The sequence below is a fragment of the Lipotes vexillifer genome, unplaced genomic scaffold (assembly GCF_000442215.2).
Source record: "Lipotes vexillifer unplaced genomic scaffold, Lipotes_vexillifer_v1.1 scaffold638, whole genome shotgun sequence".
Taxonomy (NCBI): Eukaryota; Metazoa; Chordata; class Mammalia; order Artiodactyla; family Lipotidae; genus Lipotes; species Lipotes vexillifer.
Window position 1 is genome coordinate 330,072 of NW_006799284.1, and position 21,660 is coordinate 351,731.

Here is a 21,660-nt window from a genome sequence, read left to right on the forward strand (position 1 = left end):
ACGTGCATCAGTCAAGGAATTAAAATGTCCCATTGTCATTCCTCGGTCACACCCAGCAAGCTACCCCACTCCTCCAACACACACGTACGTACAGAACCCCGAACAGCAAGACTAAACGAACCGCTTTTCAGCTTCAAGTTTATCCATCCTTTTCCAGAGACGATTCACTAGTGCTTCTTGCTCTTGTTCCAAAGTATTTTCAAGGTCAATCTTCTCTCGTCTCAGCTGGAGGAAGGAAAACAGTTTTGCTGAGAATTGTAGACCACTTAAACTTGGTTAATTAGATTCTTTTTGATTGGACCATTAGGACCTCTTTTCATGGAGAAAACTGCAAAGGAATGGCCAGTTTTCTGGCACAGATACATTAAGCGCATCTAGCTCTTAAACTTTAATTGAGAACATCGAGACAGGTTCATTCTTTGATGTTAAAGCTTAATTGCTATCTGGTACGTGAATCACAGTGGTTGCTTCAGCATTTATTCAAGGCACATGGCAAGTCTTCCTTAAAGAGGGTTTGAGGAGTTCTGCTTACTAGTTGTCCCAGGACTTAACTGGGTTTGTCCCCCGAGCCCTGCATGTAGTTCAACATTAAACCAGAAAGATTATATTACTATATATATAAATAACTCAAATACCTGAAGACAATTCTACGTAGTGGTTAACTGGTACACATAAATATGTCCTAAGATATAAAAAGCATATGCAAAACGGATAAACGCCGAATTCACGGTACAGGTTACCTATGGTGAGGTAAGGAAGGAAGATTGGATTTGGTGGGGTGCGGTGGGCAGTTGCAGAGGGAACCCCGAACTGCATTCTACTTCATAAAGAGAACCAATACGCGGAAGCAATTAATTTAATCCACTAATGTAAAGCAATATGCAAATATAGAGAACAGTGTCAGGCACTGGTTAATAGGGATGATATAACAGGAAACTAAGGAGTCAGAAATGTCTGCCCTCAGGGCCCTTACATTGTAGTGGGGGCCAAGACAGTAAGCGAAACAAATTACAGGCTTTGGTAGAGGGTGAGAGAGAGAGGAAGAATAAGAGGGCTAGTGAGGGGGGTAGAAAGTGCCACAACGAACAGACTTCACAGAGCCGGGTAGAGGGAATGTGTGATATCATTCTTTGTATTTGTCTATATGCTTGAGATATTAAGTAATTTTAACAGGAACCTTTTTTAAAAGGGGGAAAAGGTTGTGTTACTGCCCCATGCTGTCTCTTCAACCAATAGCAATTTACCTTCTCAATCACAGGCTCAACAAATTACTTTTGATTGCACAGCTGTAAAGACGTCGAAGCAACAGAGTTCGTATCTTTTCGGCAGGTTAGAGGCAAGCTTCTCTTTGATCAAAGATCCCTATATATACAGTAAAGTGAGACCAATTCCATGGACAAAAGGTAGTCTTTTAAAGCAACCAAAGCAGACAGACCTTACTCCACAAGTGAATGAACCAAGATCACACAGAGTCAACTGGAAACATAGCCTCGGTACACTTTCTTTGCCTGGGAAAAGGCAGAGGAGTCACACTGAGTCGGAAGCATTCTGTGCTGAAGCTTGGAGCCGCCTAATGCACAAACGTTCTTCAAGATATTAAACAGTTCCTACCTGCAGTGAGGAGGAGAAACCCAGGAACACCTCGCAGAACTCCTAAGAACCTTGGCGATCCTCTGACCACATTTGGGGCCAAGCTTTGAAGTACAATTCACAGTCATTTATTTAAAGAAACAAAATGCCAAGGCATTTACCCTTTAAGGACTCTATTCCCAGGTTTAACTAAAACAGGATAGTGGGTACTTGGTAGGCGAGAAAAAAGTTCAAGCAAGGCATCATTTCGTAGTAGAGATGCCTGGTAGAAACTTATGCCCAACGACTTTTAATTTTGGAGTAATCATGCACCATGCTAATCAGTAACTCTGAAAAGCCAAGTCAAGACAAAGCTCTCTTTGCCCACGTATAACTGACCTGGCGTGTGGCTTTGAGCAGGTACTCACCTGCCCTCATCTACGCTGGCCTTGATGATGGCCGAGGTCCCTTCCAGGGCCACCCACTCTATCATTCTCTGTCAGTCTCAAGAGGGCAGCTGTCTTCAGTCTGAACTAGCTCCGTAAGAGATTTTTAGAGCCAGAAGCAGCAAGAGAAATCATCTAAATTCACCCTTTCATTTAAGAGCTGAGGAAACCACTGGCCTGGGAGATGGTGTGACTCAGGAAAAGTGATGGATGCTGCCAGGAGAGGAATGGGTATCAGTCACCATGGTGACCAAAAGAGTTGGGTCCCACCCAACCAGCGAGTTCAGAGCATCTTGAGGGACAAGTAGGATTTGGGGTAAATTATCCAATGATACTTGGGAGTAGCCGAGTAGGGGTAGCTTAGTGAGTCTGAGAGTACACAGAAGCAAATAAGAGAGCAGGAAAAACAGGAGTTGAAAACAAACACGAATCTCAGCTTCTTTTTGGTACCTATTGGTAGAGCTACCAGCTATCAATTTGCTGCCCACTTCAGCGAACCAAGGCCTCCTGGGGGTGCAACTTGGGTTTGCTGTGCCAGTTTGCTCTACTAATTGGTTTCCATGAAGCAGGCGACACAGGAAGCCCAGCGCAGCAGCTTGGATTTGGGTGTTTCATTACACAGGCTGGCAGTGCTATGGGGGTCCATATTCTCTCTGGCCTTAGAAAGAACCGGGCTTCCAGTCTTGTTTTTTCAGCTAAAAAAATCTTAACTTTTCAGCATCGCCGAGGAGCTCTTACACTAAAGACCAGAGAAGTTAGAGGAAACGGTACTAACTGTGATCATGATTAATTCCCCCTGAAGTTCTTTATCAGAGCTGCCCTTCCATCTCCTGTCCATCTAATCCCACAGCCTAAAAAGGGTCCACACCAGTACTGTCAATTCGGACAGAAGTAGATTTTCAGTGCTTGCATCGCCCTGAGATCAAACAACCCTCAAATCTGATGGTATACGTTAAAGTCACAGCGTGCAAAGTCAGAAATCCTTGCTGGGATGGCAACAGCAGCCCAGCGCTGCATTCCCTGCCTGTGCAGACGATCTTTTCTGTGCTGGTCTCCATCTGTAACGCTCTCCCCCATCTCCTTCCTCATGATAGCTAAGGGCCTTTTTAATTCAGTGTTCGCGCAACAGGCACCTACTCTCTTCCGTTGCCACACATCAAGTTCTCAGGCTAACCCAAGCCCCTTCTGACTGCATAGTCCGTGAGCATGTGGCAGCAACGGATACAGCCGATTCGCAGAATATTTATTTGAAAGGCTGCTTTGTAATCAAGTCAGGTCCGTGGCCTCCCAGCCAAACGCTTTACTTCTCTTCAGTAGCCCTTCTTCCCACTGAAAGTTAATTAACGTGGCACCAAGAGTTGTTATTATCTTCCCCCAATAAATACACAACTTCTTTAATGGATAAACTTAGAGTGTAAAAAGAGAGCTGGCTTGTCTGAATTCACAGCCCACCCTAGCCGTGTCTTTGCAGTGGGCAGACACTCACCACTAAAAAAGCAGAAAAAGGGGGCAGCCAAGAGACGGCTCCCAACACCATCGCACTTCTCTCTCAGCGTAGCATTTTCCCATTTAAAGAGAGCCATGATGCTGGGCTGGGGGGAGAGGCGGCGGAAAGGAGTACATCAGGCCAAAAAAAAAGCCTGATGAGAACTTTAGCATGACCACTGCGCTCAACGACAGAATTTTGAAAGGTTTTAGTGCCCCTTTTCAAGCTACTTTGTTTTAGCCTAACCGCCATATTATGATCATTTCTATGGGAAAAAATATTTTGAACCCCAAACATCTGACTGAAAAAACCAATTCTGGAAGGCAGCCCACGACAACTAATCCATGTAAGGGCTACCACATACACGGAACGCAGACACAAAGTTTGTTACAACGTACGGCAAAAAGTACTTAGAATGATGGTGACACAAGAGGTGTGTACACCAGATGTAAGAAATAGCAGAGTACTCTAAGACCTACGTTGACCAAACTCTTATTAGTTGGCTAATTGTTTTTTTGTTTTTTTAAAGACATAGGGGTAAATCCTAAGAAAACAAATGGGTGTGGGGATTAACACAATCCCCCCAAACCTTCCAAGTTAGGTAGCATCTGAGAGCCATTAACAGTTCAGCCCGATTTCCCATCAATTTACTACATAATACCATAGATGTTCAAAGTGGGGACCTTGGAGGTATATCAGAAATCACCTGGGAAAATAAAACGTACAATATTCAAAACATGACTAAACCAAAGTCAGAAAAATGAATGCAGTTTCTGTAATGGACTGAATGTTTGTGCCCAAAATTCACATGGTGAAGCCTAAATCCCCAGCGTGATGGTATCTGGAGGTGAGGCCTTTGGGAGGTGATTATGTTTAGCTGAGGTCAGGAGGGTGGGACTCCCATGATGGGATTAGTGTCCTTTCTAGTCATGAGCGACCTTGCAGCTTGCTGCTCTCTGCTCTCTACCAGTTGAGGACACACACAGTCAGCAGAACTCCATCAAGCTAGCACCCTGATCCTCGACCTCCAGCCTCCAGAACTGTGAGAAATAAATTTCTGTTGTTTATAAGCCAGTCTGTGTTGTTATAACAGCCCAAATGGGCTCAGACAGTTTTGTTTATACTGCAAGAGTAGAGACAGTAAAAGATATTACCTCATTCCATCCTACTTTGCCAATACATTTGAGTTAATCATAGTTTTACTTACATATAGGAAAGAAGTGACTAATAGGATTCATGAAGGGGCTATTAAAACATACCACATGCAAATGATGTGAAAAGCAGTGAAATCATGCACAATGGTCCTTGCTCTGTGGCAAAGGTCCCTCACAAATTAAAGCAACAGAGACAAGTAAAGTAAAACTTAAACACTGCCTCTGCTGGTGTAGCAATCAGCGGAATTTTACTTAGTCCTGGCAGTTTTCCTAGGCTGGAAGACATCTGACCTTTGCCTTCTGGAAAACATATATGTATCTTTAAGAAATCAAGCAGCCAATTTGTGTTATAGATGAGACAGATGTTCATAGACTACAGAGCTCCCAAGGTACCTATTTGATCAATCAAGCTGCATATGGTTTCAGAATTAAAAACAAGTTCTAGTTCATCACCACTGGCCTGTGTGATGCTGAGCCCAGAAAGAGCCAATGGAAGTTCATCAGTAAGGAGCAAGAGAAAAGGAGAGAAAGGATGATCACTTTCAAGTCTAGGTGGTCCAAAATTACAGTTGAAAAGAAATGTACCTATGTGCATCAGAAATATACTGACAGGGGGACTTCCCTGGTGGCACAGCAGATAAGATTCTGAGCTCCCAGTGCAGGGGCCCGGGTTCAAGCCCTGGTCAGGGAACTAGATCCCACATGCATGCCGCAACTAAGAGTTCACATGCCACAACTAAGAGTTCACATGCCACAACTAAGGAGCCCTCCCGTCGTGGAGCATAGGCTCCGGACGCGCAGGCTCAGAGGCCATGGCTCACGGGCCCAGCCGCTCCGTGGCCGTGTGGTATCTTCCCAGATCAGGGCACGAACCCGTGTCCCCTGCATCGGCAGGCGGACTCTCAACCACTGCGCCACCAGGGAAGCCCATAAATATTTTTTAAAAAGAAAAAGAAATATATACTGATAGAAGGAATTCCCTGGTGGTCCAGTGCTTAGGACTCTGCACTTTCACTGCTGAGGGCCCAGGTTCCATCCCTGCTCTGGGAACTAAGATCCCACAAGCCACACGGCACGGTCAAAAAATGAAAAAAAAAAAAAAATACTGACAGAGAACAGAAAAAGATGCAAAAAAAAAAAAAATCATGAAGAACTATATAGCAAGATAAATAAGGTTGGCCCTTGGGTGAAAGTAATGGTGGTGGTAATTTATCTTCCTACCTTTTCCACCTCCCACCCAATTTTTTTTTCTTTTCTTTTTTTTTTTTTTTTTTGCGGTACGTGGGCCTCTCACTGTTGTGGCCTCTCCCGTTGCGGAGCAAAGGCTCCGGACGCGCAGGCTCAGCAGCCATGGCTCACGGGCCCAGCCGCTCCGCGGCATGTGGGATCCTCCCAGACCGGGGCACGAACCCATGTCCCCTGCATCGGCAGGCGGACTCTCAACCACTGCGCCACCAGGGAAGCCCTGCCACCCAGTTTTTTAATGAAAATTTACTATTTTTTTGCGGTACACGGGCCTCTCACTGCTGTGGCCTCTCCCGTTGCGGAGCACAGGCTCCGGACGCGCAGGCTCAGCGGCCATGGCTCACGGGCCCAGCCGCTCCGCGGCATGTGGGATCCTCCCGGACTGGGGCATGAACCCGCGTCCGCTGCATCGGCAGGCAGACTCTCAACCACTGCGCCACCAGGGAAGCCCGAACATTTACTATTTTTACAACAAAAAAATTTAAAGACATCTAATCTTAAAACTTAACAATTTCCTAATAGTACATCCATTAATATAGGATATTAATTCACATATCTAAAATACAGAGTGAACCAATAAACTCTCAGAGGAGAAATGATAGTGAAGGCTTAGCTATCTGGAAGACAGAATTTTCCAGATAGCCAAGAGTTAACTTTCTTTACCATAGCTTATAACTTTTTTCTTCTCAAACACTGTGTTCCTATAAAAATTAGATTTGTTCTTTGAAATGGACAGCACTTCAGGAAAAAATTAATACCCCATTAATATTTAATACGTGAAAATAACACTTTCATAGTTTACCAGCTCAATAAATTTTGCTTTTGTTCAATGATAATGAAAATGAAGGTCTTTCATGAAATAGATACATATATAATTAGTCAGATTTATATGGTTTCTGAGCTTAAGTTTTTATCACTTTGACATCAGCACAGTATTATACAAATGGGCATAATGGGTTCATAATTCCAGGGGACTCTTTTACCAAATAATTACCATTGGTGGAAAGCAGGTTTCAAAGTCTGGGGTGTAAACTCTTTTGCTACATCAAGAGCACAGTGGAGAAATCCTGGGGAAAGAACACATACCATAGTGCATGTTGCAAATACACTATTACATCAAGAAAAAATATCAATAGCAGTTGTTTGGGGAGGATTGTAGTCTAGGTAATTTTTTTCATGTTTGTACTTCTGTGTTTACATGTACCACATTTTCTTCAAAGAGCAATGGATTACTTTTACAATGCAAATGCTTGATTAAAAAAGTTTTCAAGGGCTTCCCTGGTGGCACAGTGGTTGAGAGTCTGCCTGCCGATGCAGGGGACGCGGGTTCGCGCCCCGGTCCGGGAAGATCCCACACGCCGCGGAGCGGCTGGGCCCGTGAGCCACGGCCGCTGAGCATGCGCGTCCGGAGCCTGTGCTCCGCAACGGGAGAGGCCGCAACAGTGAGAGGCCCGCGTACCGCAAAAAAAAAAAAAGACTAGCTTATGTCCTCAAGGACACCGCACATGCAGACTGCCAAAACCCCTACTGTTCCCCTTCCCAGTAACAAAGAAGAGGGATTCCACTTCACGTCTTCTGCAGGAACTCTCTTCTGTGTTCTCGGCATCTCTCGGCATGTATGTAGATACATGCAACCTGTACCTACATTTTACTGCATTATCTTCCCTCCCATTTCTGTTTCCTCTCACATCCCTGCTTCCCTGCAACAAGGCTCGATTTAGATTTATCCAGCCCATGTGTGTTAATTAACAAACAATTAAACCAAGTGCCAAGGAGCTTCAGGTCCTTCTCAGTTGGTTATGCGGGAGCGGGGAATCCTGCTGCAGTAGTAATGCTGTTCCCCTAAGCACGGCACAGAGCATCCCTCGTCACTGTCCACAGGTCCATTGGCCTCCCTGGACCAGGCTCCACAAGGCCAGGGACCTGACGTCATCTTTCTTAGTAGAGTTTGTGGCAGACAGCAGGCATCTTAATAAAGGTGTGTTGAATTAACGCAGAATGTGTGCCACACAAGTGCAGCATGGACAAAAGACAGTCACACAGATCCGTGGATTAAAGAGATGGATAACCAGATCAAGGAAGGTGGTGAGACGTTTGAGGCTCAAATAATATGTATGCTCATTTTCCTGGAAAATGGGGAGGGCAAAGTACCACAGAAATTAGATGAACACTTTGATTATTAATGGCAGCACATACAATTTTTGGAGTGCTTACTATATGTGAGTCACCAGGGATACAGGAGTGAGGTTAACATTGTACCTTCCCTCATTTACCTTATGAGGAGCTCACAGAAAAGAAATGATTTAATTGTTAATTGCTGTTTGTGTACCAAGTGGTATAGGAAAAGGACTGAACGTCATGGAAACACTTTGGAGCACAGACCCCAAAGTGACTAGAGGAGCAAACTGGGTAACAGTTAAATAGGGATGGGGCAGGGGAGGGAGAAAATGGGCCAGGCAGAGGACACAGATCCATGGAAACCTGGGGGCAGGAAAGCACTGGGCACATCAGAGCATGATTTTTAAACTGCAGGTTGTGACCCACTATCGGATTAGGAAATTAGTTCAAGTCAGTTGTCACCTACATTTTGCTAAAAACAAAATAGGACTGAACAGAAAATCAGTGCAAAGCACATAAGCAAGTGTTTCACAGAACTTGTCCCAGTCATAAACACAGTTACAAAAACATCCGTGTACTGGATCGCCGTGTAAACTTATTTACTGCTGTGCAATCCACGTGGGAACAATTCTGTGCAGGGGAACAAAACTTGCCACCCCAAAATAGGTCTATTTGGCACAAGGATTAATTTAGGCTGACTGTGACACAGAGAACAGACCGGGGGTTGCCAAGGTGGGGGAGGGGTGGAGAGGGATGGGCTGGGAGTCTGGGATGAGCAGATGCAAACTGGTATATACAGCACAGATAAACAACCAGGTCCTACTGCACAGCACAGGGAACTGTATTCAATATCCTGTGACAAACTATAAGGGAAAAGAACATGAAAAAGAGTGTATATATACGTATAACTGAGTCACTTTGCTGCACAGAAGTAATTAATACAACATTGTAAATCAACTATACTTCAATTTTTAAATAAATAAACAAATAAATGATTTAGGCTGATTCTTTTTAAGGCCCCAAAGCATCAGGAGGAACCTTTGACCTTCCCCGTAACTGCCTAAAGGAATGTAGGTAGAGGACCTGTTCCAGAAAGGGAGCTATCACCATGCTAACGGTAGCATGACCTAGGTGTGTAGAGTGGAAGGAATCCAGCAAAGCCTGTTTGCTGAAATTACTCTCTGTGTCCCACTGTCTCTGCCTAGCAAACATTTGTTTGCCCAATGTTTGCTTTTCCCTCTGCCTGTCAATTGCCTTCCTCCCCACCTCTGAAGTTCTAAACCTCTGCCCACAACATCCTCTTTTGTCTTTAGCGCTGAAGACAGTGCTGAAGTGAGGGCTTCGACAATTCTGGCGAATTTTCTCTCCCACGTATACACGTCATTAAACTTCTGTTGATTGTCTCTGTCTCATGTCAATATCATTCTTCAACCAGCCAGAAAAACCGAGAAGGGAAGAGGATAATTTCTCCTTCCCCGACAAGAGAAATGAAAGAACTTCAAAAGGGATGGAGCGTGAGGAGAGGCAGAATGGAAGATTTATCCCCCCAACAAACCTACAAGTCAGAGAGTACGTCTGTTCACAGAAGAGATCAAATCGCTGGCGTGAAGTCACACAGCTTATTCAGGTGAAAGGGAGATATGAACCCAAGAGCGTCCCGAAACTACAGCGGCTAAGATACTGTCATTACACATAGATGCTAATAAATAAAATGACCATTCCAATCCTAAAGCCAACCTTTAGAAATGCGTGTCTGTGCTTTGGGAAGAAAGGGCATCTCCGATAAGAAAATACACCCCAAATTCTAGAAATAACTGAGAAAACTTTACTGGGCCAACCACAGGAGAAAAGAGGAAGAGGTCTAGTACATGACAGGCATCCCTATTCGTCATTAAGTGTTAGCTGAATGACATGACTAATTCTCCAACTAATTTATTCCAGATTTTTCTACTGTACTAGCTAATAACAGTTAAGTATCAAATCCACCTGTTTATGGCTGCTGTTTTCTTCTTTCCTATAATTTTCTGTGCAAAGTGCACAGAAGGTCCTCACATCTGCTGAGCTGAACTTCACTTAATAAATAAGCTAATTTGTGCCCTTTCATGCTAGCTATCCTCCGGAGAAGGAAAATCCTTCCTAGTTGACAGAACACATTCTGATGAAGAATTCTTGACACTTAGAGAATATTTTAAGTTCGAAATTTTCTTATCACCTAAATGTAACAGTGACGGAACAGGCAGTGCCCACCAGTGTGTGTTAAAAAGAGCCCTGGGCTTCCCTGGTGGCGCAGTGGTTGAGAGTCCACCTGCCGATACAGGGGACACGGGTTCGTGCCCCGGTCCGGGAAGATCCCACATGCCGCGGAGCGGCTGGGCCCATGAGCCATGGCCGCTGGGCCTGCGCGTCTGGAGCCTCTGCTCCCGTAACGGGAGAGGCCACAGCAGTGAGAGGTAAAAAAAAAAAAGGAGCCCTTAAGAGTACTGAAGTCATACTGACTAAAGTAATCCAGTTTATTAGACTAATACTAATTATTAAGGTGCTGCAAAGACCTCCTAATGTTACATTTTTCTGAACATGCTTTTTTACATCTGCTTATAAAGTATCTTTTGGAGTTAAACATTCAGAATGCTAAGTTGTGTGACTTGAAGAAAGCCTCTTGATCTCCCTCTGGGTTTCCTTCTCTGAAAAAGTATGAGCAGGTATGAGCAGGCTGGGCCACCTACAGGCCAAGCTGGTCCATTTTCCTCGCAAGCCTGCTTCCTAGGCAGCAAGTTCTGGAGGAAGAGGAAACAGGTGCAGGTAGCTGTGGTTCCAAAGCCTGGGCAGATCTGATGCCCCTGCCCCCGGATTTCCTCGTGATTTCCCCACTTTCTCACATCCCCAGGAGGGGCTGGGGACAAAGTAACGACAGAGGTAGTCTTCCCACCGCAATGTGGCCTTCCAGCTCTACAATTCTATGAATTCTCATCCTGCAAAACACCGACAGAACCATTGATAGCCCAGAGCCCTTGATGATCAAGCTGGTAACATTCTCTTCTTAAAGAATGAAAAGATCTCAGATTCTAAGAGAAGAACAAATGCTAACTGACTAATTCGAGGGTCCATGCTGAAGGCCTGACTTTTGGTGAGATTAACTTAAAATTAGGCCTCCAGCACGTGAGTTAATTGGAGCTCCCCACCTTGCAAGGAGTCTAAGACTTAGTCCCAAACCCAGATAAGTTCTGCTTTACAGAGAATAGGCAGGTGCCTTCTTTTTCTTTCTTTCTTTTCTTTTTAAATTCATTCATTCATTTATTTTTGGCTGCATTGGGTCTTCGTTGCTGTGTGCAGGCTTTCTCTAGTTGCAGCGAGCAGGGGCTACTCTTCGTAGCAGTGTGCGGGCTTCTCATTGCGGTGGCTTCTCTTGTCGCGGAGCATGGGCTCTAGGCATGCAGGCTTCAGTAGTTGTGGCACACGGGCTCAGGAGTTGTGGCTCATGGGCTTAGTTGCTCCGTGGCACGTAGGATGTTCCCAGACCAGGGCTCGAACCCGCGTCCCTTGCATTGGCAGGCAGAGTCTTAACCACTGTGCCACCAGGGAAGTCCCCAGGTGCCCTCTTTTTTTTTTTTTTTTTTTTTTTTTTTGCCCCCAGGTGCCCTCTTAAAAACCGTTACAACCTAAGCTACACCTTCAAAACAAACATGTTATGGCCAACACGAATCCCTGGCAGAGGCCTTCCAATACCCCTTCTGCAGGTTCAACCCATGAGGTTCAAAATATAGATGATCTTTTTTTTAGTTTCTTTTTATTTTGAATTGAAGTATGGTTAATTAAAGATGTGTTTGTTTCAAGTGTACAGCAAAGTGATTCAGTTACACACACATATATATATGCTTATTTAAAAATTAACAGCAGCAGCTACCTTATGTTGAGGGCTTATGTAGCAGGCATTATGCAAATCACCTTACACTCTCATTCATTGTACCTAACACAGGTTTGCTATTACAGATAAGGAAACCGAGGCTCAGAAATGGACTGGTTGAGACAACCAGATGCAAAAAGAATGAATTTGGACCCTATTTTACACCACATATAAAAATTAACTCAAAAGGAATCAAAGACCTAAATGTAAGCACCCAAAAAAGACAACAGGGGTAAATCTTCCTGACTTTGCATTCTAAGATATGATACCAAAACACAGCAACCTAAGAAAAAAATTAATAATTGGACTTCACCAGAATTAAAAAACCTCTGTGCTTCAAAGGACACACTCAAGAAAGTGCAAAGAACACCCACAGAAAATGAGAAAATATTTGCAATGATGTATCTCATGAGGGACTTGTATCTTATAAAATATATATATTATATGTATAAGAATATATAAGGAACTCTTATAATTCCATAATAAAAAGACCTTGAATAGACATTTCTCCAGAGAAGATATACAAATGGCCAAGAAGCACCTGAAAATATACTCGACATCATTAGCCTCAGGGAAATACAAAACCACAATGCGATGCCACTTCACATCCACCAGGATGGCTGCAATAACATGGCGCAGCCACTTTGAAAACTGTCTGGCATTTCCTCCAAAAGATAAACAGAGAGTTGGCATGTGACCCTGCAATTCCATTCTAATTTCCAAGAAAAATTCAAACACATGTCCACACAAAAAATCGTACATGAATGTTCACAGCAGCATTACTCATAATAACCAAAAGGCTGAAACAACCTAAATGTCCAGCAAATGATGAATGGATAAACAAAACGTGGTACATCCATATAATGGATTATTACTTAGCCAGGAAAAGGAATTAAGTACTGATATATGCTACACCGTGGATAAAAATATCATGCTAAGTGAAAGAAGGCAGTCACACAAGACCACACACTATATGATTCCGTTTATAGGAAGTGTCCAGAATAAGCAACTACATAGAGACAGAAAGTACAGTAGTGGTTGCTTAAGGGGATTAGGGGATTGAGTGACAAGGTTTCTTTTGAGGTGATGAAAATGTTCTAAAATTGATTTTGGTTATGCTTACACAACACTAAATATACTAAAAACCATTGCACTGTACGCTTTAAATGGATGATTTGTAATGGTATGTGAATTATAACTCAACAAAGCTGCTACCAAAAAAAAAAATAAATTAAGATATTCAGCAGAGGAATGAGGTTCACATCTGGTTCCATTCAAGTCCAGTACCCAGGCCCTGAACCTACCCTACACCGCCTTTCAAAGTACAAATGACAGCTCTTCAGGCACCTGTCTAAATCCACACTTTATTTAAACTCTTCCAACAAAGCAGTGGCAAGGCACGGGACACATAGGATAATTGCCTTCAAATAGCTTTTAGTTTTAAAAATATGTTTATTGTCAGATAGAAGAGCAAAGGCATGTACTACACACATATATTGTTATAATGCATAGTACAGCACATGCCTTGGCTCTTCTGATAATAACTTCAGTATAGGATATGTTATATTATACAGACTACAACATATTGTAAATATCATAATACAGATGATAATCCCAAGAGATGGCCACAAGAGAGGATCAGATCACATCCATGGAAACATGAAAGACATTTATTTCTACAGTAGAAAAAAACAAACATTACCCCCTAAACAACGACTAAAATTACTTGTAGTTAAAACAAATAAATTCCCCAACATATAATCATCCTAGACATACCCAAAAGAAAGCGGGGAAAGTTTTAGGATGGTGTTACTTTTCTCCATCTTAATTAAAATGAGGACTTGTAATGGTCTATACGGGAAAAGAATCCAAAAAAGAGTGGATATATGTACATGTATAACTGATTCACTTCACTGCCCACCTGCAACTAACACAACATTGTAAATCAACTATACTCCAATAAATTTTTTTTAAATTAAAATTTAAAATATGAAATAAAATAAGGACTTGATATCCCAGATCTGAGGATAATTTCTAGTTTAGAGCTTTGCGGTGCACACATTCCATTGTGGAAATCCATTTCTTTGGTGCTGAGGTCTGAAAGAAGCCTTACAGCGGACTAAATCATTAACTTTGGGAGAATGTATGCCTTTGGGCCTCATTTTAAAAGCATTTAGTCACTAAAGTTTCCAAAGAGCCTTAAGACTGTGCAGCCATCCATCCTCTCTCCCAGGGACGGTAGGATCAGTCAACGCTTCTCTTTCTGACTCTAGGCCACTACCTCCACCTTGTGGCCACAACTAAACTGTGGAGGTCACAGCTCCAAAGTCTCCTCAAGGAGCCTGTAAACAAATACAAGATAGAAGCTACTTCCGTTATTGACAGTCAGCACAGGGAAGGTGTTGACCAAGTGAAGTTCTCACAGTACCAACCACTGTGAAAATTTCACCTGGCCACTTGGTTGACTCTTGATTAACAGGTACCAGTAACGAGTTCTTGGTATGTCAGGGACTTAAACAAGACTCTTCAAAACTTTAATTTGAAAAGAACTGGCTATTGCCTACCCTGGAAATTAAACAGGTGAACTTGGGAACAAAATGCTTTAAGCTGGAGGCAGGGTCCCGGGGACGTTGCGGGAGTTTTCTAAATCTAGAAATTGCATCTGAATTCCAAAGAGGGCGGGTAAGAATAGATTACTCTGGATATGTGTAAAACAGCCAACCCTTGGAAATGAAACTTTTTTGTTCTTTAACCTAGAAGGAATGGAAAAATTTCCAAGGCCATTATTCATAGTCTTAGAAAACCCAGTGATGTTCCACCCTTTGATATAGGTAGATACAAGAATAACACAAAAACCAAAAGTCAGTCCAATTAGTTTAAAACAAACCCTGGCTTCCTCTCAAGCCTGACATTCCCGTCACGGTTTCAGTCTCAAGTACAATGATGAAATGAGAATGGTCCTGAGGGTGATTCAAGAACCACTCAGCATGGAGTAAGATGCACAGAAAGATCCTAAAAGTGGGATAAATCAGACAACTCTGCATGAAGAGCTTGGCCAAATCATCAAAGTGGTAACTGGGATCTGCATCGCAAAGAACTAGAAAATGTGAATACACTGAATTTGACACGGAAACCAGGTGGCAGTAGACTACGGTCAGCCTCTTCTAACTCTGGGAAAAGAGCGTGGGGAAAAGCACTAGGAGCTTCTGTCTGACACCCCAACTTGGAAGGACTGATAACGGTGGCCCACGATTCTGTGAGTTGGCAAATAAGGACCAGCCTGGCCTCCTAAGGCAAGACCTGTGCTCAAATACCAACGTCTACCAAGGGCAATGGCCAAAGAAACTGTGCGCTATCACCTCCGCCTTCTTACCTTTTTAAGCTTGCCACACTTGACTTTAGTTTGTGCTTCTCTGTTTGCAAATGGAAAACCTGGGCCCAGAGAAGTTAATGCAAGGTCACAAAATTCATTAGTGGCTGAACCAGGACGTGCAACTAAGTCTAGGGCTCCATACCCGTATCAACCAATCCAGGTGGGAAAAGACAGGGTTCATATAAGGTTGCTAATAATTCAAAGACAGAAAATGCTAATTGTTCTGAAGAACGCTTGAAAGAAAAGTTTTAGTTCCATGGCCACACTGTCTCAGGAAATTTCACAGAAACGATCCTGTGGTTAAAAACATATTCTTCCCCCCTTTGCAAAAGGAACCTAACATTTCCTGCCTATAAATCAGTACATCACAACGTATCTCCTGAAACTTTATTAACTGTGGTTAAGAAAAGCACAAGTGTGTGAAAGAGTGAGCAGGTGCTATGCAGATCTGCCAATGTGTACTGCAGAGAGGAAGCCGCCACTGTGGGAAGAAAAAGTTGAAAAACATTTTTCACTGACATTCCTCAGGACCTCTTAAAGCTTGAAAGAACCGTTGATGATATGAGAAATATATATATATAAAACGATCCTAAAAAGGGTACAGAGAGAACTATACATTTTTACCTGTTCTAACGTAAGCTGCTTAGAAATGGTATCGTTCTCCAGTTTCTTAATTTTCTTCATCAGTTTGTTGACCTGGAATTCCTGTTCCTGCTCGAGGTGCTGTTCTAGCTCAGCTTTCTCATGCTGCAACTGGAAAATGAAAAAACACAGATGTGGAAAGCAAGACACTCAAAAGCCATGGGAACAACAGCTCCGAAAGCTAGTTAAACCGAGTATATCATAAAAGTTACATTAGTCATTTCTGCTCATATGTCCAAGTGTACACCTAGTAACTTGCTCCTGATTCCTCTAACTTATAACCAAAAATTATAGTGCATACTCAGAGGCACTTGATCTTAGTCAAAAGGCCAAGAAATTACAGGGCAAATATATCAGAGCATCACACCATGATTAAACACCGATTTCCATTTTTAAGAACATGTAAGTGGTTATCTCTGTAGGGAACAATTGGGGATGAGGAAAGGAAGAAAACTTACTTTCCAGCATATATATAACCCTTTGGTACTCTTAAATTTTTATACCATGAGCATAAAAATTATTAAAAAATAGAAATTTTGCAACTGTCGGTTTTTATTGAATGAATTACGGTTTACTTGCATTTATACAATGTGTGGAGAGAGGGAAGAGATGCTACAATCACAAAAAATACTTAGTAAATTATTCTGAATGCTGTTTCCCAATGTACTAAGTAAGCATGCTTGGCAAAAATAAGTACAAATAATTAACTTCCTGTAATGAGACCAAACGTCACACCGCCTACAACCTTCAAAACCAAAAGAGAATAAAAGAAATCCAGTGGACACACAATGACTGGGGTTCTCATGAATCATTGTGCATTATTTCTAATGTTCTCAGCTGGGAGGGGCTGTTGATTCATGGTAGGGGGTGAAGGGAACGAGAGCCACAGGGACTGGTATTTTCAGAACCATGGGCAGATTAAGCAAAAACTACTAAAAACAACGAAGCACACCTAGTTTGACTGCGGGGTCTAAGATGACACCACTCCCTAATTCTACCTTCAAAACCATTTCCTCAGGCAGGCAGTGCGTACCAGGCTCATCACATGCGTTAGGCAGGCATGATCACCCCCATTTCATATGTGACGAAACAGGTTACTGGACCAAGGTAATTCATCTGGAAGGCGGCAGAGCTTGGGGCCCAAACCCTGCTCTGAACTCTAAACCAGAGTTCTCCCACCGGATCCTGAGCAAACCTCAGAGCGGCTGGCTTCACACTCCTCCATCCACAAGTGCCTAGTGCACCCTTGCCATTTGGAAGGTCAAATGACTAAACGTAGAAAACGGTGAGACATATACACTCGCCCAGTGGATGCTATGTCTCTTTGTAAATCCTGCACAGGGTGAGATGTACAACAGAGAGCTCAGTGGGCCTGACGGACCTCAAAAGGCTACACCTAACCATCTCCACATTTGAAACAATTTCCATTGCTCTGAAAGCACCATACTTGGTGTTTAAAAAGAAAACAAAAAAAGTTTAAAATCTGACATCTTCTTCCAACACTGGAAATGTTGACTAAACAGATGCTGTTTTCCCTCCAACTGTTTTTGATGCACAACTCCAAAAAAAACTGGTCAACCTTGCAGAGACCGAGAAAGAAAGCAGATGTGAGGAGGTGCTTACAGCAATGAGTCTATTTTTAGCTAACCCTTTAAAACTCAGTTTCTGCAAGACCAAGCAGTAATTAAAAGAACTAAGAGGAACGCACAGAGAATGAGAAGAGCTTCCAGCATTTCGGACACAAAGACCTCAGTGGGAAAAGCATCACTTACGAGGAAAAAATAGCAAACATGCACCTCTTCAACTAACACCTGTATTCTATAAACATTACCTGTGTGGCATGTCTTCTACCTGAATGTATTATGTTAGAGGGAGTACAATCTATGGTTAAGACATTCTCCTTGCCCTAAAATAGTTTATGAACACTAAGCTTAAGTGATATCTACTGGTTTTAGAAAAATGAACTGTAGTCTTAAAACCTTTAAACCATTTGCATAGCTTTTTAAAAATATTAGCTGTGTTTTCCTCTAATATGTTTTCAATTGCTGTCTTCTTTATTTGAAAGAGCCCCCTTCTGCCTTTTTTTTAGCATTATGCTCCTGCCTTGAAGTAAATTAAAACAATAAAGGATGCAATCTAATGTTGAAAAATCTCTTGCCCCACAAGCAGCAGTTGTCGCAGAATATCAATCTGAGCAAAGGTAAGGTTCTCATTGGCTTAGAGGAAAATACTCATATACAGACAGATGGCCTAACACCGTCAATATCTGACTAGGTAGTTGCTATAAGAATACAGATTCAACTAGTAATGAAATCTATAAAAAGCTCTCAATTTGAAAAGGCTTTTTCCTCTCAAGAGCCATACCCTAAGGAAAATTTGATGGTTAAGCTGTCGTTACCGGAACTCAAGCGAGGTCCCTGGGTTATGCTAACCCACTGGGAAAATGTCAAGCCATCCTGAGCTCTAACTCTGCCAAAGACTCACAGTTTTCATCATCCCCCAAAGACAGACCTGGAACAAATGGCTCTGCTGCTTGCTTTGTTCTGCCATCTCTCGGGCGACAGGCAATCTAGGGGCAGGGCATGGAGTTTCTGAACAGAATACTAGAAATAGAAAATCTGGTTCTTCCTTGGAACAAAGAAACCACCAATAAAAAGAAAAACACAGAGAAAAATGCAGAAACAACCCCCACCAAAGCAATTATGAGATGAGAATTAAGATGGGCAAGAAGGGGGCAGAGCAGGGCAAAAGAACTTGAGGAACTAATAGCCATAGAGTTTGCCTCATAACAGTTTGCCTGAGAAAAATTCAGAAACCGTTTCTGTTTTAAATAGATACCATGTATATTCAAGCCATGTGGCCCCAATAGGACTGGAACCAACACCCTGAATCCACCTGCCTATTTTATTTTATTATTTTCTGCATCTGGCCACGCCTTACAGCATGCAGGATCTTAGTTCCCTGACCAGGGATCCAACCGTGCCCCCGTCAGTGGAAGCACGGCATCCTAACCACTGGACGAACAGGGAATTCCCTCCACCTGCCTATTTTAAAGCTGTAGCCCATGACACCATAAACAAAAACCCTAAAAGGGAGCCTGGTTTAGGCTGACCCAGGACCTATCAAAAGAACTAAACTCCGGTTTCATCTCTGAGTAGCATCTTCAATGTGGGCATAAAATTCAAGCCATGATTTAAAATTTCTAACCAAAGGTCTTAACACTTTATGAACAATTTTTAATCTTTCAATTAGGTCACAGATCCTGAGCTAGAACAAAGGTCATTCAACCTAAGAAGTAAATAGTCAAGCAAATTCTATTAACGTGTTTGAAAAAAATTCATGTGTTTGCCTTCAAAATATCTAAAGCAAAATGCTTAAGTAGATTAAAATTTGTTTCCAAAATCAGAATTTTCTGTAAATATACTTCTTATAAAGTCAATCTCAAAGATTATGGAAGGGGCTTCCCTGGTGGCGCAGTGGTTGAGAGTCCGCCTGCCGATGCAGGGGACACGGGTTCGTGCCCCGGTCCGGGAGGATCCCACATGCCGCAGAGCAGCTGGGCCCGTGAGCCATGGCCGCTGAGCCTGCGCGTCCGGAGCCTGTGCTCTGCAACAGGAGAGGCCACAACAGTGAGAGGCCCGTGTACCGCAAAAAAAAAAAAAAAAAAAAAAAAAAAAAAAAAGATTATGGAAGAGTTTTGGAACTCTTACCTGTGCAATATACTTTTAACAACAAAAAACCTTATAGAATGGAAATTATATTATATAACCGACGATCCACTGGCAGCACATTTTCAATGGAATTAGGGTTATATAAATAAAGATTTGTTCCTTAGGATTCAGCATGAAAAATATATTAACATAAGTGAAAAAGCTATAAGCAAAAATACAACTACAAACCTGTAAAATTCTAAGTACTCAAACATGAGCATTTTTTGACTGTATCCACTCACATATGGAGTCCCAAAGCCAATTTCCAGCCCATTAAAAAGCACAAGTATAGCATTAAGTTGATCTAAAAACAGGCAAGCCTTAAGCATCAGTGAATTACCAATAATTGTTGTCTTTCTCATAATTTACAAAAGCTTTCTAGAGCCACTTCAGTAAACCAGGCTTCTTATATCGGAGATTCAAGAACTCTTCACCGAATGGCTTTTCTTCTGGGCAAAAATTCTCTCCAGCACGTAAAGGCACCACCGCAGGTGCACATGGATGAGTCAGGCCACCCACTCAGCACACAGCAGGTGTGCGAAATCCCAGGCTGGGCGAAGTGTGTTTGCAAGTGTGTCTGGGCTTGCTGTCAATCCAGCCAGTGCCAAATGAGGCATGCCTTCTGGCCACCAGCCCCGGGACCCAGCTTTCTCAGTGCAACTTGAGGATAAACCCAAGATGCCCCCACCTCTGTTTTCACTAGTCAACACTAATCATTCTCTCTGTGTACGACCCACAGTTCTGCAACCAACGTGCCTGGTTTATTGACAACCACCAAGGACTAGAGCCACTTGCACTGGACCAAGTAAAGCCCACCATAGGACAGTGACCACATTAAGTCAATGGACTGTCAAAAACAATTACAGTAAATCCCCTACACACGAACCTTCAAGTTGCAAGCTTTCAAAGGTGCGAACGTGCATTCGACACATCCAATCACGTAAGTTAGTTCACGTGTCTGGCGTACATTGTCATGTACGTGCATCCTCTGCGAGTGGTTGTGCTTTTGTGTACTTTATTGTAAGTAGTGTATAGAGTACAGTAGTACAGTATCTTTATTTCAAGCCCAGGATGTCCAAAAGCAACTGTAAAAGCAGCAGTGATATAGCTAGTACTACTGTACTTTTCAAGGTACTGAAGTGTAAGATTAAAAATGTTTTCTTTTTTGTTTGTTTGTTTTTTGTGTATTAATACTATTTATGTGACAGTACTATATAGATGATTGTGTTAGTTGGGTACCTAGGCTAACTCTGTTGGACTAATGAACAAATTGGACTTACAGACGCGCTCTCGGAACAGAACTCGTTTGCATGTAGAGGACCTACTGTAACATGCAGTTAACATGGCCTTTGAGAAGAAAGTTCAGAACTCTCTCTCACAACACTGAGTCTCTTAACCAACTCTGAACCGTTCTGCTGAGCAGAAAGCCTGCCTCCCACCTCAAACTCAGTGCCTCACCACTAAATGCCTCCTGGGCCCACACTTATGCCCACCTCCTTCCTCCTTCTGTCACTGGTACTATTATTCTCATTTCAACACACACCTCATCAGTTACCAAATGGCATTAAGTCAGCCCCCAGAACAGCTGTCAAATATACCCTGTGCTTTCTGTGCTCTAGTTCAAGTCTTTTATTCCCTTTCACCGGGCCACCGCCAAAGCCTCCTAATGGAGGCCCCCAGGTCCAGGGTAGACCATGCTAGACGAAACTAATAGAGTTTTCTATTCATTCAACACCCTGCTCAAAACCTTGCAATGGCTCCCTACTACCTGCAGAGTAAATCCAAACTCACTGGTATGACGTTCAACTCCTCCCATGATCCACTCCCCATGCAAGTGGCCCGTGGTTTCCTCATGCTACTTTCACACTCAACCCAAGTGATAGTCTAAGGTTTATAAACATTAATGCCTTCAGGGTCCAGGCATCTGGCAAACAAAGAATGATGGGTCTCAGCACAGACAGTGGTAGTAACTGCGGTTAGAGGCACAGCTCGTGTCTTCTTCTAAAGACTCTTTCC

General features: G+C 42.8%; 1 protein-coding gene across 1 annotated transcript in view; it reads right to left on the reverse strand.

The window, feature by feature from the left end:
- Positions 1–21,660, reverse strand: part of CCDC6 (coiled-coil domain containing 6) — a 110,885-nt gene that overhangs the window by 22,501 nt on the left and 66,724 nt on the right. The window contains exons 3-4 of the mRNA XM_007471544.1: positions 15,917–16,045; positions 122–225 (exon numbers count right to left, since the gene is read on the reverse strand). Coding sequence (XP_007471606.1) covers positions 122–225; positions 15,917–16,045 — 233 coding nt within the window. The remainder of the gene's footprint in view (positions 1–121; positions 226–15,916; positions 16,046–21,660) is intronic.